Source organism: Dama dama, chromosome X (genome assembly GCF_033118175.1).
Source record: "Dama dama isolate Ldn47 chromosome X, ASM3311817v1, whole genome shotgun sequence".
NCBI classification, from domain to species: Eukaryota; Metazoa; Chordata; class Mammalia; order Artiodactyla; family Cervidae; genus Dama; species Dama dama.
The window spans coordinates 106,887,005-106,910,115 of NC_083714.1; the positions used below are offsets into that span (position 1 = coordinate 106,887,005).

Sequence of the window (23,111 nt, forward strand, 5' to 3'; positions counted from 1 at the left end):
AAGCAAGAACATACAATGGAGAAAAGACAGTCTCTTCAATAAATGGTTCTGGGAAAATTGGTCAGCTACATGTAAAAGAATGAAACTAGAATGTTCTCTAACACCACACACACACACACACAAATAAACTCAAAATGGACAAATGACCTAAATGTAAGATTGCATACTGTAAAACTCTTAGAGGAAAACATAGGCAGAACATTCTCTGACATAAATTTGCAGCAATATCTTTTTGCATCCACCTCCTAGAGAAAATAAAAACAAAAATAAACAAATGGGACCTAATTAAACTTAAAAACTTTTGCACAAGAAGAGGAGCCATAAAAAAAATGAAAAGACAACATACAGAATGGGAGAAAATATATGCAAACAAAGCGAGTGATAAGGGATTAATCTCCAAATATACAAACATCTCATGCTGCTCAATATCAAAAATACCAAACAACCCAATCAAAAAATGGGCAGAAGATCTAGTAGATACTTCTCTAAAGAAGATATACAGATGGCCAAAAATTACATGAAAAGATGTTCAACATTGCTAATTATTAGAGAAATGCAAATCAAAACTACAATGACAAAACTTACACTTTTCAGAATAGCCATCATCAAAAAAATCCACAAGTAATAGATGCCAGAGAGATTGTGGAGAAAACTCTTATACTGTTGGTGGGAATGTAAACTGATACAACCACTATGGAGAACAATATGGAGGCTCCTTAAAACTAAAAATAGAGCTATCATATGATCCAGAAATCCCACTCCTAGGCATATATCCAAAGAAAGCCATAATTCAAAAAGACATTTGCATTACAATATTCATTGCAGCGCTGTTTCCAATAGCTAGGACATAGAAGCAACCTAAATGTCCATTGACAGATAAGTGGATAAAGAAGATATTGTACATACATACAATGGTATATTACTCAGCCATTTAAAAAATGAAATAATGCTATTTGTGGTGACATGGATGGATCCATGACATGGATGCTATTTGAGATTGTCATGCTGAGTGAAGTAAGTGAGGCAGAGAAAGGTATATATCATATGATATCACTAGTATGTGGAATGTAAAAAAAAGGTACAAATGAACTTATTTACAAAACAGAAATAGAGTCACAGATATAGAAAGCAAACTTATAGTTGCAAATTCAGCAGGAGAGGGATAAACTGGGAGATTGGAATTGACATGTAACTAGTAAGAACATACTGTATAGCACAGGGAACTCTATTTAATACTTTGTAATGACCTTTATAAGAAAAGAATCTAAAAAAGAGTGGATGTATGTATATGTATAACTGATTGACTGTCTTATACAGCAGAAATTAATGCAACATTTTAAATAAACTATATTCCAATAAAATTAATTTTAAAAATGTGCAGAATTCATAAATACCCATTTACCAAAGAAAATTTTCCAATAGCCACCATGTACATAAAAATTTCTCAGAATCATTAATCATCAGGTAATGCAAATAAAAACCACAGTGAAATATTATGTCACACCTTCCAGAATGGCTGTTATCAAAAGAAAAGTGCTGATAAGTGCTGGGAAAGATGTAGAGAAAAGAGAACTCTTGTGTTCTGCTGGTGAGAATGTAAATTGATACAGCTACTATGAAAAATAATATGGAGGTTCCTCAAAATTTAAAAATAGAACTATATAATTCAATTCCAGTTCTGAATATATATCTAAAGAAATGAAATAGCTATCTTGAAGAGATCTCTGTACCCCATGTTTGTTACAGCATTATTCACAGTAACCAAGACACAGAGGATGAGATGATTGGATGGCATCACTCAGTGTCCAAACTCAATGGACATGAGTTTGAGCAAGCTCCAGGAAATGGTGAAGGACAGGGAAGCATGGCGGGATGCAGTCCATGGTGTTGCAAAGAGTCGGACATGACTGAGCAACTGAAAAACAAGGCTCAGAAACCACCTAAGTGTATTTGACAGATGAATGGATAAAATAAATGTATACAAACACACACACAATGAAACATTATTCAGTCATAAAGAAGGAAATCTTGTCTTTTCCACATCATGGACTAACCTGGAAGGTATTCTGCTAAAAGATATATTGCAGAGAAAGAAAAATACTTCATGATCTCACTTATGTGGGGAATCTAATAAAACTGAATTCATAAAAACAAGAGATTGGGGTTTGCCACATGCAAGGAGTGTTGATTAGGGAAAATCAGTAAATGTGGTCAAAATATAGAGACATTCAAGAGCTAACATGGAAAAAAAAAGATTTCCTTTTCATCATACAGAACTGGAACACAAAAGTAGGAAGTCAAGAGATACCTGGAGTAACAAGCAACTTTGGCCTTGGAATACAAAATGAAGCAGGGCAAAGGCTAACAGAATAATCCCAAGAGAATGCACTGGTCATAGCAAACACCCTCTTCCAACAACACAAGAGATGACTCTACACATGGACATCACCAGATGGTCAAATACCAAAATCAGAGTGATTATATTCTTTGTAGCCAAAGATGGAGAAACTCTATACAGTCAGCAAAAACGAGACCAGGAGCTGACTCTGGCTCAAATCATGAACTGCTTATTGCAAAATTCAGACATAAATTCAAGAAAGTATAGAAAATCACTAGGCCATTCAGGTATGACTTAAATCAAATCCCTTATGATTATACAGTGGAAGTGACAAATAGATTCAAGAGATATGATAGACAGAGTGCCTGAAGAACTATGGACAGAGGTTTAAACATAGTAGAGGATGTGGTGATCAAAACCATCCCAAAGAAGAAGAAATACAAAAAGGCAAAATGATTGTCTGAGAAGGCCTTACAAACAGCTGAGAAAGGAAGAGAAGCTAAAGGCAAAGGAGAAATTGAAAGATATTCCCATCTTAATGCAGAGTTCCAGAGAAGAACAAGGAGAGATAAGAAAGCCTTCCAAAGAGAACAATGGAAAGAAATAGAGGAAAACAATAGAATGGGAAAGATCAGAGATCTCTTCAAGAAAATTAAAGCTTCCAAGGGAACATTTCATGCTTCATGGGCACAATAAAGGACAGGAACAGTATGGACCTAACAGAAGCAGAAGATATTAAGAAGAGGTGGCAAGAATACACAGGAGAACTATACAAAAAGCAAAAAAAAAAAACCTCAATGACCCAGATAACCATGATAGTGTGATCATTCACCTAGAGCCAGATATCCTGGAATGGGAAGTCAAGTGGGCCTTAGGAAGCATCACTATGAACAAAGCTAGTAGAGGTGATGGAATTCCAGCTGAGCTATTTCATATCCTAAAAGGTGATTCTGTTATAATGCTGCACTCAATATGCCAGCAAATTTGGAAAACTAGGAGTGACCAAAGACTGGAAAAGGTCAGTTTTCACTCTAATCCCAAAGAAGGGCAATTCCAAAGAATGTTCACACTACCATACAGTTGCAGTCATTTCACACACTAGCAAGGTAATGCTAAAAATCCTACAAGCTAGGCTTCAACAGTATGTGATCTGAGAATTCCAGAAATACAAGCTGGATTTAGAAAAGGCAGAGGAACCAGAGATCAAAGTGCCAACATCAGTTGGATCATAGGAAAAGCAAGAGAATTCCAGAAAAAAAATCTACTTGTGCTAAAGTCTTTGATTGTGTGGATCACAACAACCTATGAAAAATTCTTAAAGAGATGGGAATACCAAAGCACCTTGTCTACCTTCTGAGAAACCTGTATGCAGGTCAAGAAGCAGCAGTTAGAACTGGACATGAAACGACAGACTAGTTCAAAATAGGAAAGGAGAACATCAAGGTTGTATATTGTCACTTTGCTTATTTAACTTATATGCAGAGTACATCATGCAAAATGCTATGCTGGATGAAGTACAAGCTGGAATCAAGATTGCCAGGAGAAATATCAATAACCTCAAATATGCAGATGACACTGCCTTTATGGCAGAAAGTTAAGAGGAACTAAAGAGCCTCTTGATGAAGTTGAAAGAGGAGTGCGAAAAAGCTGACTTAAAGCTCAACATTCAAAAAATGAAGATCATGGCATCTGGTCACATCACTTCATGGTAAGTAGATTTGGAAACAATGGAAACTGTTGACAGAGTTTATTTTCTTGGGCTCAAAAATCACTGCAGATGATGACTGCAGCCATGAACTTAAAAGACACTTGCTCTTTTGAAGAAAAGCTATGACAAACCTAGACAGCGTATCAAAAAGCAGAGGCCTACTGTGCTGACAGAGTATAGTCAAAGTTATGGTTTTTCCAGTAGTCATGTATGGATGTGAGAGTTGATCCATAAAGAAGGCTGAGCACTGAAGAATTGATGTTTTCTTTTTTTTTTTTTTTTTCATTTATTTTTATTAGTTGGAGGCTAATTACTTTACAATATTGTAGTGGTTTTTGCCATACATTGACATGAATCAGCCTTGGATCTACATGTGTTCCCCATCCCGATCCCCCCTCCCACCTCCCTCCCCATAGATGTTTTCTAACTGAGGTTTTGGAGAAGACTCTTGAGAGCCCCTTGGACTGCAAGGACATCATACTAGTCAATCCTAAAGGAAATCAACCCTGAATATTCATTTGAAGGACTGATGCTGAAGCTGAAATTCCAATGCTTTGGCCACCTGATGCAAAGAGCCAACTCATTGGAAAAGACCCCCTTTCTGGGAAAGACTGAAGACAGAAGGAGAAGAGGAAGACAGAGGTTGAGATGATTGGGTGGTATCACCAACTCAATGGACATGAGTTTGAGGAAACTCTGCAAGATGGTGAAGGACAGGGAAGCCTGGCGTGCTGTAGTCCATGGGGTCAAAAAGAGTCAGACATGGCTGAGCGATTGAACAACAATAACAAGGGAAGTGATATACAGCATGAATACTATAGTTAGCAAGGCTCTATTGTATATTTGAAATTTTCTAAGAGAATAGATCTTAAAAGTTATCATCAGAAGATAAAAACTTTTTTAACTATGTGATGTGATGGATGTTAAGTGACCTTGATGTGCTTATCTTTTTCCAGTATATACATATATCAAATCATTATGTTGCATACCTTAATCTTATACAATGTAATATTTCTATTATGTCTCAATTGGGGAAAAATACAAAATGTGAACAGGCAAACAACAAGTGAAATGATTTAATTAGTCAAACCTCCCAACAAAGAAATGCCCAATGACAGGTTATTTCACTGGTGATTTTCATGAAACCTTTCAATAAGAATTAATGCCAGTCTTTCTCAAACTAGTCCAAAAGCTTGAAGTGAAAGGAACACTCTCAAGCTCATTTTATGAGGCCAGCATTACCCCACAACCAAAGCAGGATAAAGATACTACTAGATAATACAGGCCAATAACCTTGATGAGTATAGACGCAAAAATTCTCAACAAAATACTAGCAAACCAAATTCAACAACATGTAAATAGATCATGCACCATCATCAAGTGTGATTCATGTCGAGGATGCAAACATTGTCTACATATGCAAATCAATAAATATATACCACATTTATAGAGAAAGGTAAAAATTGCATGATCACCTCAATTTTTTACAAGTTCACTGCTAATAACATCATATTCAATGGTAAGAGTTTGAAAGCATTTCCTTTAAGATCAGGGAAAAGAGAAGGACACCAACTCTCACCACTCCTATTCGGCATAATGGTGAAAGTCCTAGCCAGAGTTGTCAGGAAAGAAAAAGCAATTAAAGTCAGAAGTCAATTATCTCTGTTTGCAGATGACATGATTTCATACATATAAAACTGTAGAGACTCTTAAGACGTAAAAATATTAGAATAGTAAAGGAATTCAGTAATATTTCAGTATACAAAATCAGTTGTACAAAAATCAGTTTTCTTTCAATAGCAACAAACATCCACAGAGAAAATACCAGCATAACCCCCTTTGCAATATAACAAAATAATAAAATACTTAAGAATAGGTGTACCAAGAAAGTTAAAGATCTGTACATTTAAATCTATTAGACATTTATGAAAAAAATTGAAGACACAAATAAATGGGAAGATATCATATATTCATGGATTATAAGATGATATTGTGGAAATGACCTTACTACACAAAGCCATCTGTATATTCGGTGTAATCCCTATCTCAAATTCCATGGCATTTTTCATAGGATAAAAAAAAAAGAGTCCTAAAATTCATATGGAACCAGAAAAGACCCCAATTTACCAAAGAAATTCTGAGAAAGAAGAACAAAAATGGGGGCAATCATACATCCCAGTTTCAAACTATATTGCAAAACTATAGTAATCAAAAAAATATGGTGCTTACATTAAAAACCAACATATAGATGAATGGAATAGAATTGAGGGCCCAATTATAAAGCCATACTTATGTTCAACTACTATTTATAAGGGGGCCAAGAATATTCAGAAAGGGAAAATTTGTTGTTTTTGTTTTAGTCACTCATCATGTCCAACTGTTTGCGACCCCATGGACTGTAGCCCACCAGGATCCTCTGTCCATGGGCTTACCCAGGCAAGAATACTGGAGTGGGTTGCCATTTCCTTCTCCAGGGTATCTTCCTGACCCAGGGATCGAACCTGCATCTCCTGCATTGAAGGCAGATTCTTTACCACTGAGCCAGGGTGGAAACACAAGGGAAAAACTACTCTTTTATTAATGGCATTGGGAAAACTAGATATTTACATGCAGAGGACTGTATCAACACCCCCCCCATACTACACCAGTCACAAAAATTAACTCAAAACAGATTAATGACTTATGCGTAAGACCCACATATGTAGAAATCCTAGAAGAAAACAGAGAAAATACGTCTTGACTTAGGTCTTGCCAATGCGTTTTTAAATATGACACCTAAAGCACAAGCCAGAGAAATAAAAATAAGCAAGTGGGACTTGAAATCTGCTCAGCGAAAGACAAACTATTAACAAAATGAAAAGGTTCCCTATGGAATGGGAGAAATTGTTTATAAACTATATACCCAATAAAGACATATACATACACACCATGGTGTACTATTCAGCCATAAAAAGAAAGAAATCCTATCATTTATGGAAATATGAATAGTCTTTATTGAGTTATGCTGTGAGAAAGAAGTCATAAAATACAAATATTATCTGATGTCTCTTTTAAGTTGCAAGCTGAAAAATGCAAAGTTACAGAAACAAAATAGATTGCTGGTTGCCAGGGTTTGGGGTTGGCATTGGGGAAAGTGGGGAGATGTTGGTCAAAGGGCACAAACTTCTAGTTATATGATGAAGTTCTGGGGATATAATATACAGTATGGTTAATATAGTTAACAACACTCTATTGTATACTTAGGAGGTGCTAAGAGTATTGTATACTTAGGAGGTTCTTAAATATTCTTTCCACAAACATAAGTAATTGTGTGAGGTGATGGATGTGTTAACTAACCTTATTGTGGTAATTATTTCATAGTATATACATGTAATGAATCATCATATTTAACACCTTACACTTACACAATATTATGTCAGTTGCATCTCAGTAAAGCTGGAAAACAATAATAAGAATAAAAAAAAAAACCAGCAAAATACTCACTTTTAGAAAAGAAATGTTTCCTTCTCACTGACCTGCCAATGGCTTAATATGATATATGATGGCTTAATGTGACATTGCTTCCAGGGTAATGGGATCAAGTCATCAAACAAAGACAAACAGAGAAGCTGTAATGTTGAAATTTCAGACACTGACCAGCAAATGAATAAGGTATTTGAGAGCAATAGAGAAATCATCCTTGCATTCTGAATCATATGCTTTATGCTTCAGCCTATTCTGTTCTGAATATAGATAAGGATTAAAAATGAGGCACTAGGTGATTTGAGAAGCCCCTTGCTACTTAATTTATACCATTTCCCTTTGATCTCCCATCTACTCTAGGTGTCAACTCTGCCCGCTCAGTTCCTCCTTCCTACCCACCACCACAGGACCCGTTAAACCAGGGCCAATACCTGGTCCCCGATGGCATCGCTCAGTCGCAGGTCTTTGAGTTCACCGAACCCAAGCGCAGCCAGTCACCATTCTGGCAAAACTTCAGCAGGTTAACCCCCTTCAAAAAATAATACCAACAGGGAGGCAGATAATTTTAAAATAAATAAAATTATATTTATAGATGGACCTTTTTTTGGAGAAGCACTGTTGAAATTTATATATATATATACATATACACACACATGCATACACACACATACACAAAAACACACAAAGTCTTGAGTGTACACACCCACACATCCAACTACACACACACACACACACACACACACACACACTCACACTCACACTCACATACACACACACGCAGAAGGACCAAAAATGTTTTCTGTTGTTTTGGGCAAGTAAAATCTGTAGTTGGTAGGAAGAAGTACCAATGACTTCCAAACACGTGATCCCTTAAAAAGTTTTCTGTTCTTATCCTGCCCCCCTCCCCTTTACTTTCAGAAACTTACATTTCTATTTGTTCCTTTTTTGTTAAGATAATCTTTTTGCTCTCCTGTGAATGATTCATTGACTTGTCATTATTAACATAGATGTGTTGTATTGTTTTTTACTTTCCTGATGATACTGATGCTGATGACTTTTGAATTTAATTTAATATGGTGGAGTTTGGGAGTTTTGAATTTCTTTTTTTCCCTTTTACTTCTCATTGGGTAAAGGAAGGATCCCCTTTCTCCTCTCCCTCGACTGATCATCTGCGAATGTTTCTGCAGCCCTGCAGTTGCCCCAAATAGCCTTTTTCCTGCATCTTCTGTCCTAGTCATACCAGTCTGGACATGCTCTGTTGTGCCCTGTGACATAACTGCTCAATATTTCTATTGCTTTCACTGTGTTTTAGGTGTTGTGGAGGGATTGAAACTAAACAGAAGTAAGAGAACGTCAGAATAATGATACTAGAAGGGACTTTTGTTCAGAAAATGTTCTGCATTTGGGCTGTTTCTTCTTCTAGCACTGGGGGTTCCCATGTTGTAGCACTGCTGGGTCATGACAGTTTTGTATCTGGGGTTTAGTTTGGGTCAGTTATTCTCTTCTTCATGCCACTTTGGTTATGGGGTTTCTTCTAAGCTTCTTCCTCCCCTAACTTAAAAAGTCTGAACTAGAAGCAAAGAGGCTGAGACTCTGCCCCTTGAAGGAGGGATTCAACTGTCTCCAGTAACAGGTAGGTTTAGGGCATGGTTCCCCACTGAAGTCAGTTCAGCAGCCTGGTTATACCTGCTTCACATTTGCAGATTGTTTAGGCAGCATTGTTCAGAGTCTGTGAGAGGTCAAAACAGAGCTCACCTGACCAAGATCATCAGCTGTATTCAAATTATTGACCTAGACAGAATCCAGGGCTGAGAGTAATCTCTTATAGGAAAGAAGAAAGACGGGCATGGAAAGAGACATCCTCAGTCCAAGATATGTACTTACAGTTCCTAACTTAGGTGTAACTTCCCCCATTGTTAGCAGATTGCATGGATAATCTTCCATGGCTCCTTCATCCTCCTCCCTGTTTTCCTTCTTTCTCCTGCTCTCCCCTACACAGGAGGATTGCTGGTATGAGCATAATTAAAGCATTTCTGGAACTCAAAGAATGCCCTATTTCCAACATTCTCCCATCCCACCACAATTGAAGTAAGCAAGTGAGAAGCCCAGGGGACATGTCCCTGTGGAGAAAGGATCTGAGGCAGAGTTGCTTCCCTCAGGTTCATTTTTGGCAGGCTTTACACTTCCAACACAAAGAGACAGGCTCCCTATGTGTACTCCCTATTCCTCCTCTCCACATGGCCTCTTGGGTAGGTAGACCTTGAATAGTACAAAGAATGTAGCACAAAGGAGTAAAGATGGGCCCTACTATGGAGAGCCATTCTAATGAGGAGATTGAGTCTGTCCTGGACCCTGTGGGAGAAGAAGAGTTCATCATGAAAGGACCTCAGCTTAATGAGCGGCAGCTGTGGCTGAATGGGACCCTTAACATAGCTAGCTTGATTGCTGCTTTTATGCTTCCTTATCCAGACCAGGCCCTGTCTAGCCTGGGAATTTTTCCTCTTTGGGAATCAAATAACAACCTGTTTAAGCTCACATTCCACCACACCCAAATGAGACTTGCGGAGTAAGCCAAGGATAAGCCTGAATTGAGCAGAGGGCTAGAGCTCGGGACTGGCCACCACTGCTCAGCACAAGACCCAACTAAGCCCCCTTGGCAAAGAACCTGGTACTGAGTGACAAAGCTAAATTGACCTCCCTGTCAAACAGAATATCTGGCTGTGTAGGCCTCCCTTGAGTGTACGTTGTTTTCCCACTTTCCATTCTTTCCCATTAGGCCTGGCCTTGACATGTTTCTCCAGAGCTTGGGGGCACACCAAAAGGGTATGCTTGGACAGGTCCCTGGACCTACAACTTCTCTTGGCCAAGCTCCCTCCCACACCCCCTTCCTGCTCACCTGGACAGGGAGCAGGACACAGAGCTCCATGATCAGGGATTATCACCTCTTTTCCACCTACCTCTCACCCACCCAACTCACTGGTCTCATCAGATGCCAATAACTTGTGAAAACAATAAGAAATCAGTTTACCATTGGTCAGAAAATTCCTGTAACCTATGACAGAAAGCAGACCAGTGATGGACAGTCTCAAGGGGAGCCCCCATTACCTGAGTTCAGAATCCAAGCCTATTCTGTGTCCCCACAGCAGTGCTCTCCCCAAGGAATCTGTAAATCTCTGTTTCTGCATGGTCCAGAGATCCCCTTTCCTCACCTCAATGAGGCCTGGATTTGCTCTCCAAAAGGCTTGGAACCTGCCATAGAATGGCCTAATCCAGAAACTCAACTCTTCTTTCTCCCTCTCTCTCATTCCTTCTACATGTATGTCTCTAAAGGATGTATAAGGACAGCAACAAGAGAGTTCTAACAATTCTAGTGTGAAACCAAATAGTGATCTTTTAGTGCTTTGGGGATGGGGTGGGCTGGGGTGGATGGATGGGCAACAGTGATTTTGATTACCCCTGCTGCTCTGCACTTGCCAGTTTATTATTTCATTTCTTCTATCTGATTGTTTGACCCTGTCAAACAAGTGTCAAAGTTGTGTGTTTAAAAAAATGTTTAACAAAAATATGATGTTGTAATGACACAAAGCCTTATGAAAATATTTATGGAGTTCAATAAAAGAAGTAAAAGACACCTCTAGGCATAGCTCTCATGCTATTTTATGTGTGTATGTTTTACCAATTGCTAAATAAAGGGAATTTGCCTGGTGGGGGCAGATTATTCCAGCCTAGCCTGCCAGTCCTGTTGTTCTATAGCCAGGCATACCATAGGCTGTCTGTGGCCTTCCATGTTATTTCTTAAAGAGTGGGCCACAAGAACCAAGTTTGATTCTGTAACAGAGGCACTTCAAATGTCTTTATGGGTAGGACTGTCCTTTATGTCATTTCGCCCTTTGACAGGTCTTAAAGACCCATTCCTGACTTTGCTCCTTTTCCTTGCAGCTGCAAGTCCAGTACTTGCCCTGTGCACTCTCACATGATCTTAAAAGCTGCTTTTTGAACCTAACCAGAATCCATATCACTTAGGAATCCCCCACCTCCAGCTATTTCCTAATGCTTCCAGTCCTTTTTCCTCCGAAATAGACACATTTATCTATCCCCCAAAGTGTTTATTTCATCATGGTGTCTCCTACACAAACATGCTCCTTGCTTCCCACAAGGCTCCTGTGTGGTATCTTATGTTACCCAGCAGAGACACGATGGTTTGTATGTTCTGGTACTACTTCACCTGCCTTTCTCCAGAAGAAATAAACACTGACCCTAATAAAATGCTTATTCATCACTCGTCTCCCAATCTGCTTCAAACTGATCTCAGAGTTGCTTACTCTTAGAGTGTTCCTGGGTGCCGCATGGATTGAGGACAGTTGGAAACAAGAATATGGAATGAGCTGATACTAGCATATGAATGAGTATCACTCTCTATATTCTCCTCAAGAGCCCTATCTCTTTAAGTTTTCTAGTCTAGGCTTCCAACAGATGACTACGACCACAGGTCCTTTTGTCTCTAGTACCAAGAGCAAATAGAAGGAGGCCCAAGGTCTCTGCTGTGGGTTTTGGCTTACTTCAGTGTTTTAGTCACTGAAGCCACCACTCTGCTGCTTAGCCTGCTTAACCTTTGGACCCTTTGGAATTTCCCTATTTATGTTGACCTGTTTACCCCTGCCTCCCAGAGGCTTCTGTCCTGAATAGAATAGAATGCTGGTTAGATAGACCTTGCTCGCCCAGGCCTTTACCTATCAGGTCCAGGATAACAAAATGAGACCTCAGCATTCCCCCAAGTACAACTGCCTGCAGTACAACAGTTTAGCCTGGTCATAGGTATATTAGACCATCTGGGTTTGCCAACACGGTTGGAGAGGAATTTTTGGAGGTAAATTCATGTTCACTAGAAGCACACTATTCTGGTTCCATCTCTCCCATTTCTTTCTTCTTTTTCCAGTAGGCCATGAGTGTTTTCTCATATAATTGGGGAAGAGTTAAAGGAATGGTGCATGGTGATAGAGTGGTCCTGTGTCCTTCAGAAGCCTGTATTACTTCTGTTTAACTCACCAATAGGTCCTTCAAGGCAGCTTTTTAGGTGAGGCTTTGTCCATCTCCACAACAGCCATGCTTCCAACCAACTGAATTAGATTCAACTTGCATGTCCTAAATAAATAATCTGGGCTGGGTCTTGTGGTTGGTACACAAGAAATATCAAGATGACTAAAATAAAATCTCTGCCTACAGTCTCAGAGTTTAGTGAGAACCTATAAACATAGGCCATAACAAAGATGGATGAAGTCCTCAAGGCACTCAGAATATGGAGTGGTTAATTCTAATTGAAGAAGATCTTTGTAATCAGGTTTAGTGTACTGCAATAAGAGATATTCCCTCAAGTCTTTTTTTCCTTGTTGTTTATACATTTTCTTTTTTAATTTATTTGTTTTAAATTGAATGATAATTGCTTTACAATATTGTGCTGTATTCATACATCAATATGAATCTTAATGGCTTAACATATAAGAGTTTATTTATTGCTCATACAAATCCTGCTCTGAGTCCAGGTGACTTTACAGAGCAGCTATCACCCATGTGATAGTACATGATATGGGCTTCTTCTGCCTTGCTACACCTACATCTCAAGATGTAGTTCTATAATCACCACAGCTGAAGAGAGAGCCCTAGATTGTTTCTCACTTACAGTTAAATTCTCTAGCCAGAACTGATCATATGGCCTCATCCAACTTTAAGGAAACAGAAAACTGTCAAAGTCCTACAAACTCAGATGGGCAGGAGAACTAGATATGAATGAACATTAGACATCTCTACCAAAGAAGGAAATGTTTGAACCAAGTCTCAGAAGACAAGGAAAATTCTACCATATTGTGAATGTTAGAGCAATTGAGAAGTTAGGGGAAAGAGTTCACACAAGACAACCCTCCCTTCTGACACCAATTGAGAGTCTAGGGATCCCAAATAACACCCTTAGGTTTGATAATTCACTACAAGACTCACAGAATTCATTGGTATACTCATGGTCATGCCTTTTGAAACCTAAAGGATACAGATGAAAATTAGTCAAGGGAAGAAGCATAGAGCAGAGTATAAGAAAGTACCAAACAGAGAGCTTCAATTTTCCTATTCCTATGGAGTGAGGACAATGTTACTTTCCAAAATAAATATGTGACAATATGCATGGATTATTGCCAGCCAGGAAAGCACACTCAACTTTCTTAAGATTTTGTTGGAGCTTTATCACTGCCCTTGTGGCTGCTCCCTGTCTACAGTCCCCTCAGAAGATGAACTGATACCAGGTAACTCAGAGCCCCCACCATAAATCACATTGTTGGTGTGGACAAAAACCCCATCCTAAATCACATTGCCATCCAGACAGAAAATTAATAAGGAAACACAGGGCTTAAATAAAACTTTAGATCACATGGACTTAATTGATATTTATAGAACATTCCATCCAACAGCAGCAGACTATACATTCTTTTCAAGTGCACACAGAACATTCTCCAGTATTGATCACATAGAGAGCCATAAGGTGAGCCTCAGTAAATTTAAGAAAATTAAATCCACATCAAGCATCTTTTCTTATCACAATGCTATAAGACTAGAAAGAAACTACAATAAAAATTATAAAAATACAATATGATACTAAACAGCTAAAGAATCACTGAAGAAATCAAACAGGAAGTAAAAAAATACCTAGAGACAATTAAAAACAAAAGCACAACAGTCCAAAACCTATGGGAGGCAGCAAAAACAGTTCTAAGAGGGACATTTATAGCATACAATCTTCCTGAAGAAATACAAAAAAATCTCAAAAGTCCTGACCTTACACCCAAAATATCTAGAGTAAGAACAAACAAAAACTAAAGTAGCAGAAGGAAAGAAATAACATCAGAGAAGAAATAAATGAAATAGGAACACAGAAAACAATTGTAAAGATTAATGAAATTTAAAGCTTGTTCTTTGAAAAGATAAACAAAACCAATAATATTTTAGCCACACTCATCAAGGAAAAAAGGGAGAGAACCCAACTCAATAAAATTAGAAATGAAAAAAGAGAAGTTACAATTTACTCCAGAGAAATACAAAGGATCTTTAGAGACTACTATGAGCAACTCTATGAAAACAGAATGGGCAACTTGGAAAAATGGACATATTCTTAGAAAGGTGCAAATCCCAAAACTGAACCAGGAAGAAATAGAAATTATGAACAGACCAATCACAAACACTGAAATTGAAATTGTGATTTAAAAACTCCCAGCAATATTGTAAAGTAATTAGCCTCCAACTAATAAAAATAAATGGAAAAAGAATAAAAATAACAAAATAAATTAAAAAAATAAAAATAAAAACTCCCAGCAAATAAAAGTCCATGACCTGATGGTTTCACAGGTGACTTCTATCATACATTTAGAGAAGGGTTAACACCTATCTTCTGAAACTGTTCCAAAATATTGCAGAGGAAGGAACACTTCCAAACTCATTCTATCGGGCCACTATAACCCTGATACCAACACCAGACAGAGGTACGACAAAAAAAAAAAAAAAAAAAAAAAAATTACAGGCCAATATCACTGATCAACATAGATGCAAAAATCCTCAACAAAATACAAGCAATTTGAATCCAACAATACATTTTAATAAAACCATGCACCATGATCACAGGATTCAGCCCAGGTATGCAAGGATTTTTCAATATTTGCAAATCAATCAATGTGATACACAACATCAACAAACTGAAGAATAAAAAATATACATGTCAATAGATACATAAAAGGCTTTTGACAAAATTCAGAACACATTTATGATAAAACCCTCCAGACAACGGGCATAAAGGGAACATACCTCAATATAATAAAGGCCATATGTGCCAAACTTACAGCTAACATCATACTCAATGGTGAAAGCTGAAAACATTTCCTCTAAGATCAGGAAAAAGACAAGGATGTCGACTCTTAGAGAAGAAAAAGAAGTAAAGGGAACCCAAATTGGAAAAGAAGAAATTAAACTGTCACTATTCACAGATGATATGGTACTATACATGGAAGAGCCTGAAGATGTTACCAGAAAATTTCTAGAATGCATCAGTGAATCAGATAAAGTTACAGGTTTCAAAATTAATACACATATGCAACAGAAATCTGTTGCATTTCTATACACCAACAAGGGAATTCCAGAAAAACATATATGTCTGCTTAATTGACTATGCTAAAGTCTTTGACTGTGTGGATCACAACAAACTGTGGAAAATTCTTAAATGGAAATACCGGACCAACTTCTCTGCCTCCTGACAAACCTGTATGCAGGTCAAGAAGCAACAGTTAGAACCAGACATGGAACAACAAAATGGTTCCAAATTGGGAAAGGAGTACATCAAGGCTATATATTGTCACCTGCTATTTTAGTTTATATGCAGAGTATATCATGCAAAATGCCAAGCTGGATGAAATTCAAGCTGGAATCAAGATTGTTGGGAAAGATAACAATAACCTCAGATATGCAGATGACACCACCCTAATGGCAGAAAAAATGAAGAACTAAAAAGCCTCTTGAAGAAGGTGAAAGAGGGGAGTGAAAAAGCTGGCATAAAACTCAACATTCAAAATGCTAAGATGATGGCATCGGGTCCCATCACTTCATGACAAATAGACGGGGAAACAATGGAAACAGTAACGACTTTATATTCTTGGGCTTAAAAATCACTGTGGATGGCAGCTGCAACAATGAAATTAAAAGATACTTGCTCCTTGGAAGAAAAACTATTACAAATCTAGACAGTGTATTAAAAAGCAGAGACATTACTTTTCTGACAAATTCTGTATAGTCAAAGCTTTGGTTTTTCCAGTAGTCATGTAAGAATGTAAGAGCTGGACAATAAAAAAAGGCTGATCACTGAAAACTTGATGCCTTTGAACTGTGGTGCTGGAGAAGACTCTTGGGAGTCCCTTGGACAGCAAACAGATCAAACCAGTAAACCCTAAAGGAAATAAACCCTAAATATTCATTGGAAGGACTAACACTGAAGCTCCAATAGTTTGGCTACCTGATGCTAAGAGTCGACTCATTGGAAAAGACCCTGATGCTGGGAAAGACTGAGGACAGGAGGAGAAAGGGGCAATGGCATCATTGACTAATGGACATGAGTTTGAGCAAACTCTGGGAGAGAGTAAAGTATGGAACCCTGACATACTGCAGTCCATGGGGTCCAAAAGACATGGACATGACTGAGTGACTGAACAGCAAATGAAAAGATCAAAAAGAGAAATTCAAGAAACAATTCCTTTTACCATCGCATCAAAAGGAATAAAATACCTAGGACTAAACATACCTAGGAAAGACAGAGGGCAGGAGGAGAATGGGCAACAGAGGACGAGACATATGGATATCCATCGACTAATGGACATGAGTTTGAGTAAACTCTGAGAGTTGGTGATGGACAGGGAGGCCTGGCATGCCGCACTCCATGGGGTCACAAGGAGTCAGACATGGCTGAGTGACTGACCTGAAACATACCTAAGGGGACAAAAAACCTGTATTCCTCGAAACTATGAGAAACTGATGAAAGAAATCAAATATTCATGTTGATGTTTGGCAAATACCAGCACAATTCTGTGAAGCAATCATCCTTCAATTAAAAAAAAAAAAAAAAAACAAATAAGACCCAAACAGATGTTCATGTATTGGAAGAATCAATATTGTCAAAATTACTATACTACCCAAGGCAACCTTCAGATTCCAAACAATCCCTATCAATTACAAATGGCATTTTTTCACAGACCTAGAACAAAAAAAAAAATCTTAAAATTTCTATGGAGACAAAAAAGATCTGTAATAGTCAAAGCAATCATGAGAAAGAAAAATTAAGCTGGAGGAATCAGGTTCCCTGACTTCAAACTATACTACAAAGCTACAGTTATCAAAGCAGTGTGGTACTGGCACAAACATAGAAATATAGATGCATGGAACATTATAGAAAACCTGGAAATTATCCCATGCACCTACTGTCCATTAATCTATGACTAAGGAGGCAAAGCTACACAATGTCAGATTGATAGTCTCTCAACAAATGATGCTGGGAATACTGGACAGCTAAACATAACAAAAATGAAATTAGATGAATCTTTAACAATATACATAAAAATACACTCAAAATGGATTAAAGACCTAAATGTGAGGCTGGACGTTGTAAAACTCCGAGAGGAATTCTTAGGCAGAACACTTTGTAATAAATCACAGCAAATTTTTTTTGATCTATCTGCTAGAACAATGGAAGCAAGAAATAATAAACAGATGGGAGCCTACTCAAACTCAAAAGCTTTTTCACAGAAAAGGAAACAATAAGCAAAACAAAATGACAACCCACAGATTGGGAGAAAATATTTGCAAATAATGTGACAGACAAGGGATTGTTCTCCTACATTTATAAATAGCTAATGATGCTTAATGACATCAAAACAAATAGCCCAATAAAAAAAAAAATGGGCAAAAGACCAAAACAGACATTTCTTCAAAGTGGGCACACAGATCTCCAAGAGACTCATGAAAAGATGTCCAACATCACGAATTATTAGATAAATTCAAATCAAAACTGCAATGACATATCTCCTCACACCAGCCAGAATGGCTGTCATTAAAAAATCCACAAGCAATAAATGCTGGAGTGAGTGTGGAGAAAAGGGAACCCTTCTACACCATATGTGATAATGTAAATTTGTACAGGCACTATGGAGAAGAGTATGGAGATTCCTTAAAAACCTAAAAAATAGAGCTACCAAATGATTACCCAATCCCACTCCTGGGCATGCATCTGGAGAAAAATATGATCCAAAAGGATGAATGCACCTTCCCATCAGGAAGCTTCCACAAGCCTCCTATATTTATCCATCAGATGGGAGACAGAATGAAAACCACAACAACAGAAAACTAATGAAAGTGATCACACGGATAATAGCTTTGTCTAACTCAATGAAACTATGAGCCATGCCACATAGGGCCACTCAAGTTGGACGGGTCATGGTGGTGAGTTCTGACAAAACGTGGTCCGCTGGAGAAGGAAACGGGAAACCACTTCAGCATTCCTGCCTTGAGAACCCCATGAACAGTATGAAAAAGAAAAAAGATATGACATTGAAAGATGAATTCCCCAGGTCAGTAGGTGCCCAGTATGCTACTGGAGAAGAGCAAAGAAATAGCTCCAGAAGGAATGAAAAGACTAAGGCAAAGTAGAAACAATGTCCAGTTGTGGATGTGTCTGATGGTGAAAGTAAAGGCTGATGCTGTAAGAACAATACTGCAAAGGAACGAGGAATGTTATGTGCATGAATCAAGGTAAACTGGAGGTGGTCAGATAGGAGATGGCAAGAGTGAACATCGACATTTTAGGAATCAGTGAATTAAAATGGGCTGGAATGGGTGAAGTTAATTCAGATAACCATTATATCTACTACTGTGGGAAAGAAACCCTGAGAAGAAATGGAGTAGCCCTCACAGTCAACAAAAGAGTCCAAAATGCAGTACATGGGTACAATCTCAAAAATGACAGAATGAACTTTGTTTCCAAGGTGAACCACTCAATATACCAGTAATCCAAGTCTATGATCCAACCACTAATGCTGAAGAAGCTGAAGTTGAACGGTTCTATGAAGACCTACAAGATCTTCTGGAACTAACACCAAAAATTTATGTCCTTTACATCACAGGTGACTGGAATGCAAAACTAGGAGTCAAGAGATACCTGGAGTAACAGGTGAATTTGACCTTAGAGTACAAAATGAAACAGGGCAAAGATTAACAGAGTTTTGCTAAGAGAACACACTTGTCATAGCAAACATCCTGTTCCAACAACACAAGATAAGACGCTACACATGGACATAACCAGATGGTCAATACTGAAATCAGATTGATTATATTCTTTGCAGTAAAAGATAGGGAAGCTCTATACAGTCAGCAAAAAAACAGACTGGGAGCTGACTGTGGCTCAGATCATGAACTCCTTATTGACAAATTCAGACTTAAATTGAAGAACGAGAAAACCACTAGACCATTCAGGTATGACCTAAATCCAATCCCTTACAATTATACAGTGGACGTGACAAAAAGATTCAAGGGATTACATCTGATAGACAGAGTGCATGAAGAACTATGGAAGGAGACTCGTGACATTGTACAGGAGGTGGTGAACAAGATCATCCCCAAGAAAAAGAAATACAAAAAGGCAAAATGGTTGTCTGAGGAGCCCCTACAAATAGCTGAGAAAAGGAGAGATACTCAAGACAAAGGAGAAAAGGAAAGATATACCCATTTGAATGCAGAGTTCCAAAGAACAGCAAGGAGAGATAAGAAAGACTTCCTCAGTGATTGATGTAAAGTAATAGAGGAAAACAATAGAATGGGAACAACTAGAGATCTCTTCAAGAAAATTACAGATACCAAGGGAACATTTCCTGCAAACATGGGCACAGTAAAGGACAGAAATGGTATGGACCTAACATAAGCGTAAGATATAAAGAAGAGGTGGCAAGAATACACAGAAGAACTATACAATAAAGATCTTCATGGCCCAGATAACCACGATGGTGTGATCCCTCACCTAGAGCCAGACATCCTGGAATCCGAAGTCAAGTGGGCCTTAGGAAGCATCATTGTGAACAAAGCGAGTGGAAGTGATGGAATTCCAGTTGAGCTATTACAAGTCCTAAAAGTTGCCGCTGTTAAAGTACTGTACTCAATATGCCAGCAAATTTGAAAAACTCAACAGTGCCACAGGACTGGAAAAGGTTAGTTTTCATTCCAATCCCAAAGAAAGGCAATGCCCAAAATTGTTCAAACTACTGCACAATTACACTCATCTCGCATGGTTTCAAAGTAATCCTCAACATTCTCCAAGCCAGGCTTCAACTGTACATGAACCTTTAATTTCCAGATTTTCAAGCTGGATTTAGAAAAGGCAGAGGAACCAGAGGTCAACTGCCAACATCCGTTGGATCATTGAAAAAGCAAGAGAGTTCCAGAAAAACATATACTTCTGCTTAATTGACTGCACCAAAGCCTTTGAGTGTGTGGGTCACAACAAAGTGGAAAATTCTTAACAAAATCGGAATACCACACCTTAGCTGTCTCCTTCGAAATCTGTATGCAGGTCAAGAAGGAAGAGTTAGAACCAGATATGGAACAACCCACTGGTTCAAAATTGATAAAGGAGTATGTAAAGGCTGTATATTGTCACCATGCTTATTTAGCTTATATGCAGATAACATCATGAGAAATGCCAGGCTGTATGAAGCACAAGCTGGAATCAAGATTGCCAGAAGAAATGTCAGTAACCTCAGATATGCAGATGACACCATCCTTATGGCAGAAAGGAAAGAACTAAAGAGCCTCTTGATGAATGTAAAAGGGAAGAGTGAAAAAGCTGGTTTAAAACTCAACATTCAAGAATCTAAGATCATGGCATCCAGTCTCATCACTTCAATGGCAAATAGATGGGGAAACAATGGAAACAGTGACATACTTTATTTTTGGGGGCTCCAAACTCAGTCCAGATGGTAACTTCAGCCATGAAATTTAAAGACGTTTGTTCCTTGGAAGAAAAGCTATGATCAACTAGACACCATATTAAAAGCAGAGGCATTAATTTCCCAACAAAGCCCAACTAGTCAAAGCAATGTGTTTTCCAGTAGTCATGTATGAATGTGAGAGTTGGAATATAAAAAAAGCTGAGAGCCAAAGAATTGATGCTTTTGAACTCTGGTGTTGGAGAAGACTCTTGACAGTCCCTTGGATTGCAAGGAGATCCAATCAGCCCATCCTAAAGGAAATCAGTCTTGAATATTAATTGGAATGGCTGATTCTGAAGCTGAAACTCCAATACTTTGGCCACGTGATGCAAAGAACTGACTCATTGGAAAAGATCCTGATGCTGGGAAAGATTGAAGGCAGGAGGAGAAGGGGACGACAGAGGATGAGATGGTTGGATGGCATTACCGATTTGATCAACATGAGTTTGAGCAAGCTCCAGGAGTTGATGATGGGCTCCAGGACATCATGGGGTTTAGCATTGGATACCACTGAGTGAGTGAACTGAATGGATCTTCAGGTCTTCTAAAACTAGCACCAAAAGAGATATCCTTTCATCATAGGGGACAGGAATGCAAAAATAGGAAGTCAAGAGATACCTGGAGTATCAGGCAAGTTTGGCCTTGGAATACAAAGTGAAACAGGGAAAGGCCTATTAGATTTTTATCGAGAGAACATACTGGGCACAGCAGACACTCTCTTCCAACAACACAAGAGATGATTCTACACATGAACGTCACCAGATGGTCAACACCAAAATCAGATTGATTATATTATTTGCAGCCAATTATGGAGAAGTTCTATACAGTCAGCAAAAACAAGATGGGAGCTGACTCTGGCTCAGATCAGGAACTCCTTATTGAAAATTTCAAACTTAAATTTAAAAAAGTAGGGAAAACCACTAGGCCTTTTAGGTATTCAGGTAAACCAAATCCCTTATTATTATACAGTGGAATTGACAAATAGATTCAAGGAATTAGATCTGATAGGTGGAGTGCCTGAATAACTGTGAATGGAGGTTTGTAACACTGTACAGAAGACAGTGTTCAAAATCATCCCCACAAAATAAATGCAAAATGGTTGTCTGAGGAGCCCTTACAAATAGCTGAGTAAAGAAGAAAAGAAAAAGGCAGAAGAGAAAAGGAAAGATATATCCATCTGAATGCAGAGTTTCAAAGAAGAAATAAGAAAGCCTTCATAAATGATCAATGCAAAGAAATAGAAGAAAGCAATAGAATGAAGACTAGAGATCACTTAAATTAGAGATACCAAGGGAACATTTAATGCAAAGATAGGCACAATGAAGGACAGAAATGGTATGGACCTAAGAGAAGCAGAAGATATTAAGAAGAGGTGGCAAGAGTACACAGACCTATACAAAAGAGATCTTAATGACCCAGATAACCATGATGGTGTGATCACTCACCTAGTGCCAGCCATTCTGGAGTACAAAAGCAAAGTTACTGGAGGTGATGGAATTCCAGCTGAAATATTTCAAATCCTAAAAGATGCTGCTGCTAAAGTGCTGCACTCAATATGTCAGCAAATTTGGACAATCCCGCAGTGCATACAGGACTGGGAAAGGTCATTTTTCATTCCAATACAAAAGAAGGGCAATGCCAAAGAATATTCAAACTACCATGCAATTGCACTCATTTAACATGCTGGCAAGCTCATGTTCAAAATCCTCCAAGCCAGGCTTCAACAGTATGTGAACCAAGAACTTCCAGATGTACAAGCTTTATTTAGAAAAGTCAGAGGAACCAGAGATCAAATTACCAACACTCATTGGATCATATGAAAAGCAAGAGAATTCCAGAAAGAAAGAAAAAATCTGCTTCATTCACTACCCTAAAGATTTTGACTGGGTGGGTCACAACAAACTGTGGAAAATTCTTCAAGAGATGGGAATACCAGATCACCTTACCTGCCTTCTGACAAGCCTGTATGCAGGTCAAGAAGCATCAGTTAAAGTCGGACATGGAACAATGAATTTGTCCAAAACTGGGAAAGGAGTGTGTCAAGGCTGTATAG

The 23,111-nt window shown here is 38.3% G+C and overlaps 1 protein-coding gene across 5 annotated transcripts in view; it reads left to right on the top strand.

Annotated features, from left to right (window-relative positions):
- Positions 1–11,216, top strand: part of ARHGEF9 (Cdc42 guanine nucleotide exchange factor 9) — a 462,467-nt gene extending 451,251 nt beyond the window's left edge. For 4 of the 5 annotated variants that reach the window (XM_061136169.1, XM_061136173.1, XM_061136171.1 and 1 more), the window contains one exon: positions 7,869–11,216. In XM_061136169.1, coding sequence (XP_060992152.1) covers positions 7,869–8,050 — 182 coding nt within the window. In that variant the 3' untranslated portion in view covers positions 8,051–11,216. The remainder of the gene's footprint in view (positions 1–7,868) is intronic. The other variant, XM_061136170.1, reaches the window with a different exon arrangement.
- Positions 11,217–23,111: the final 11,895 nt, after the last annotated feature.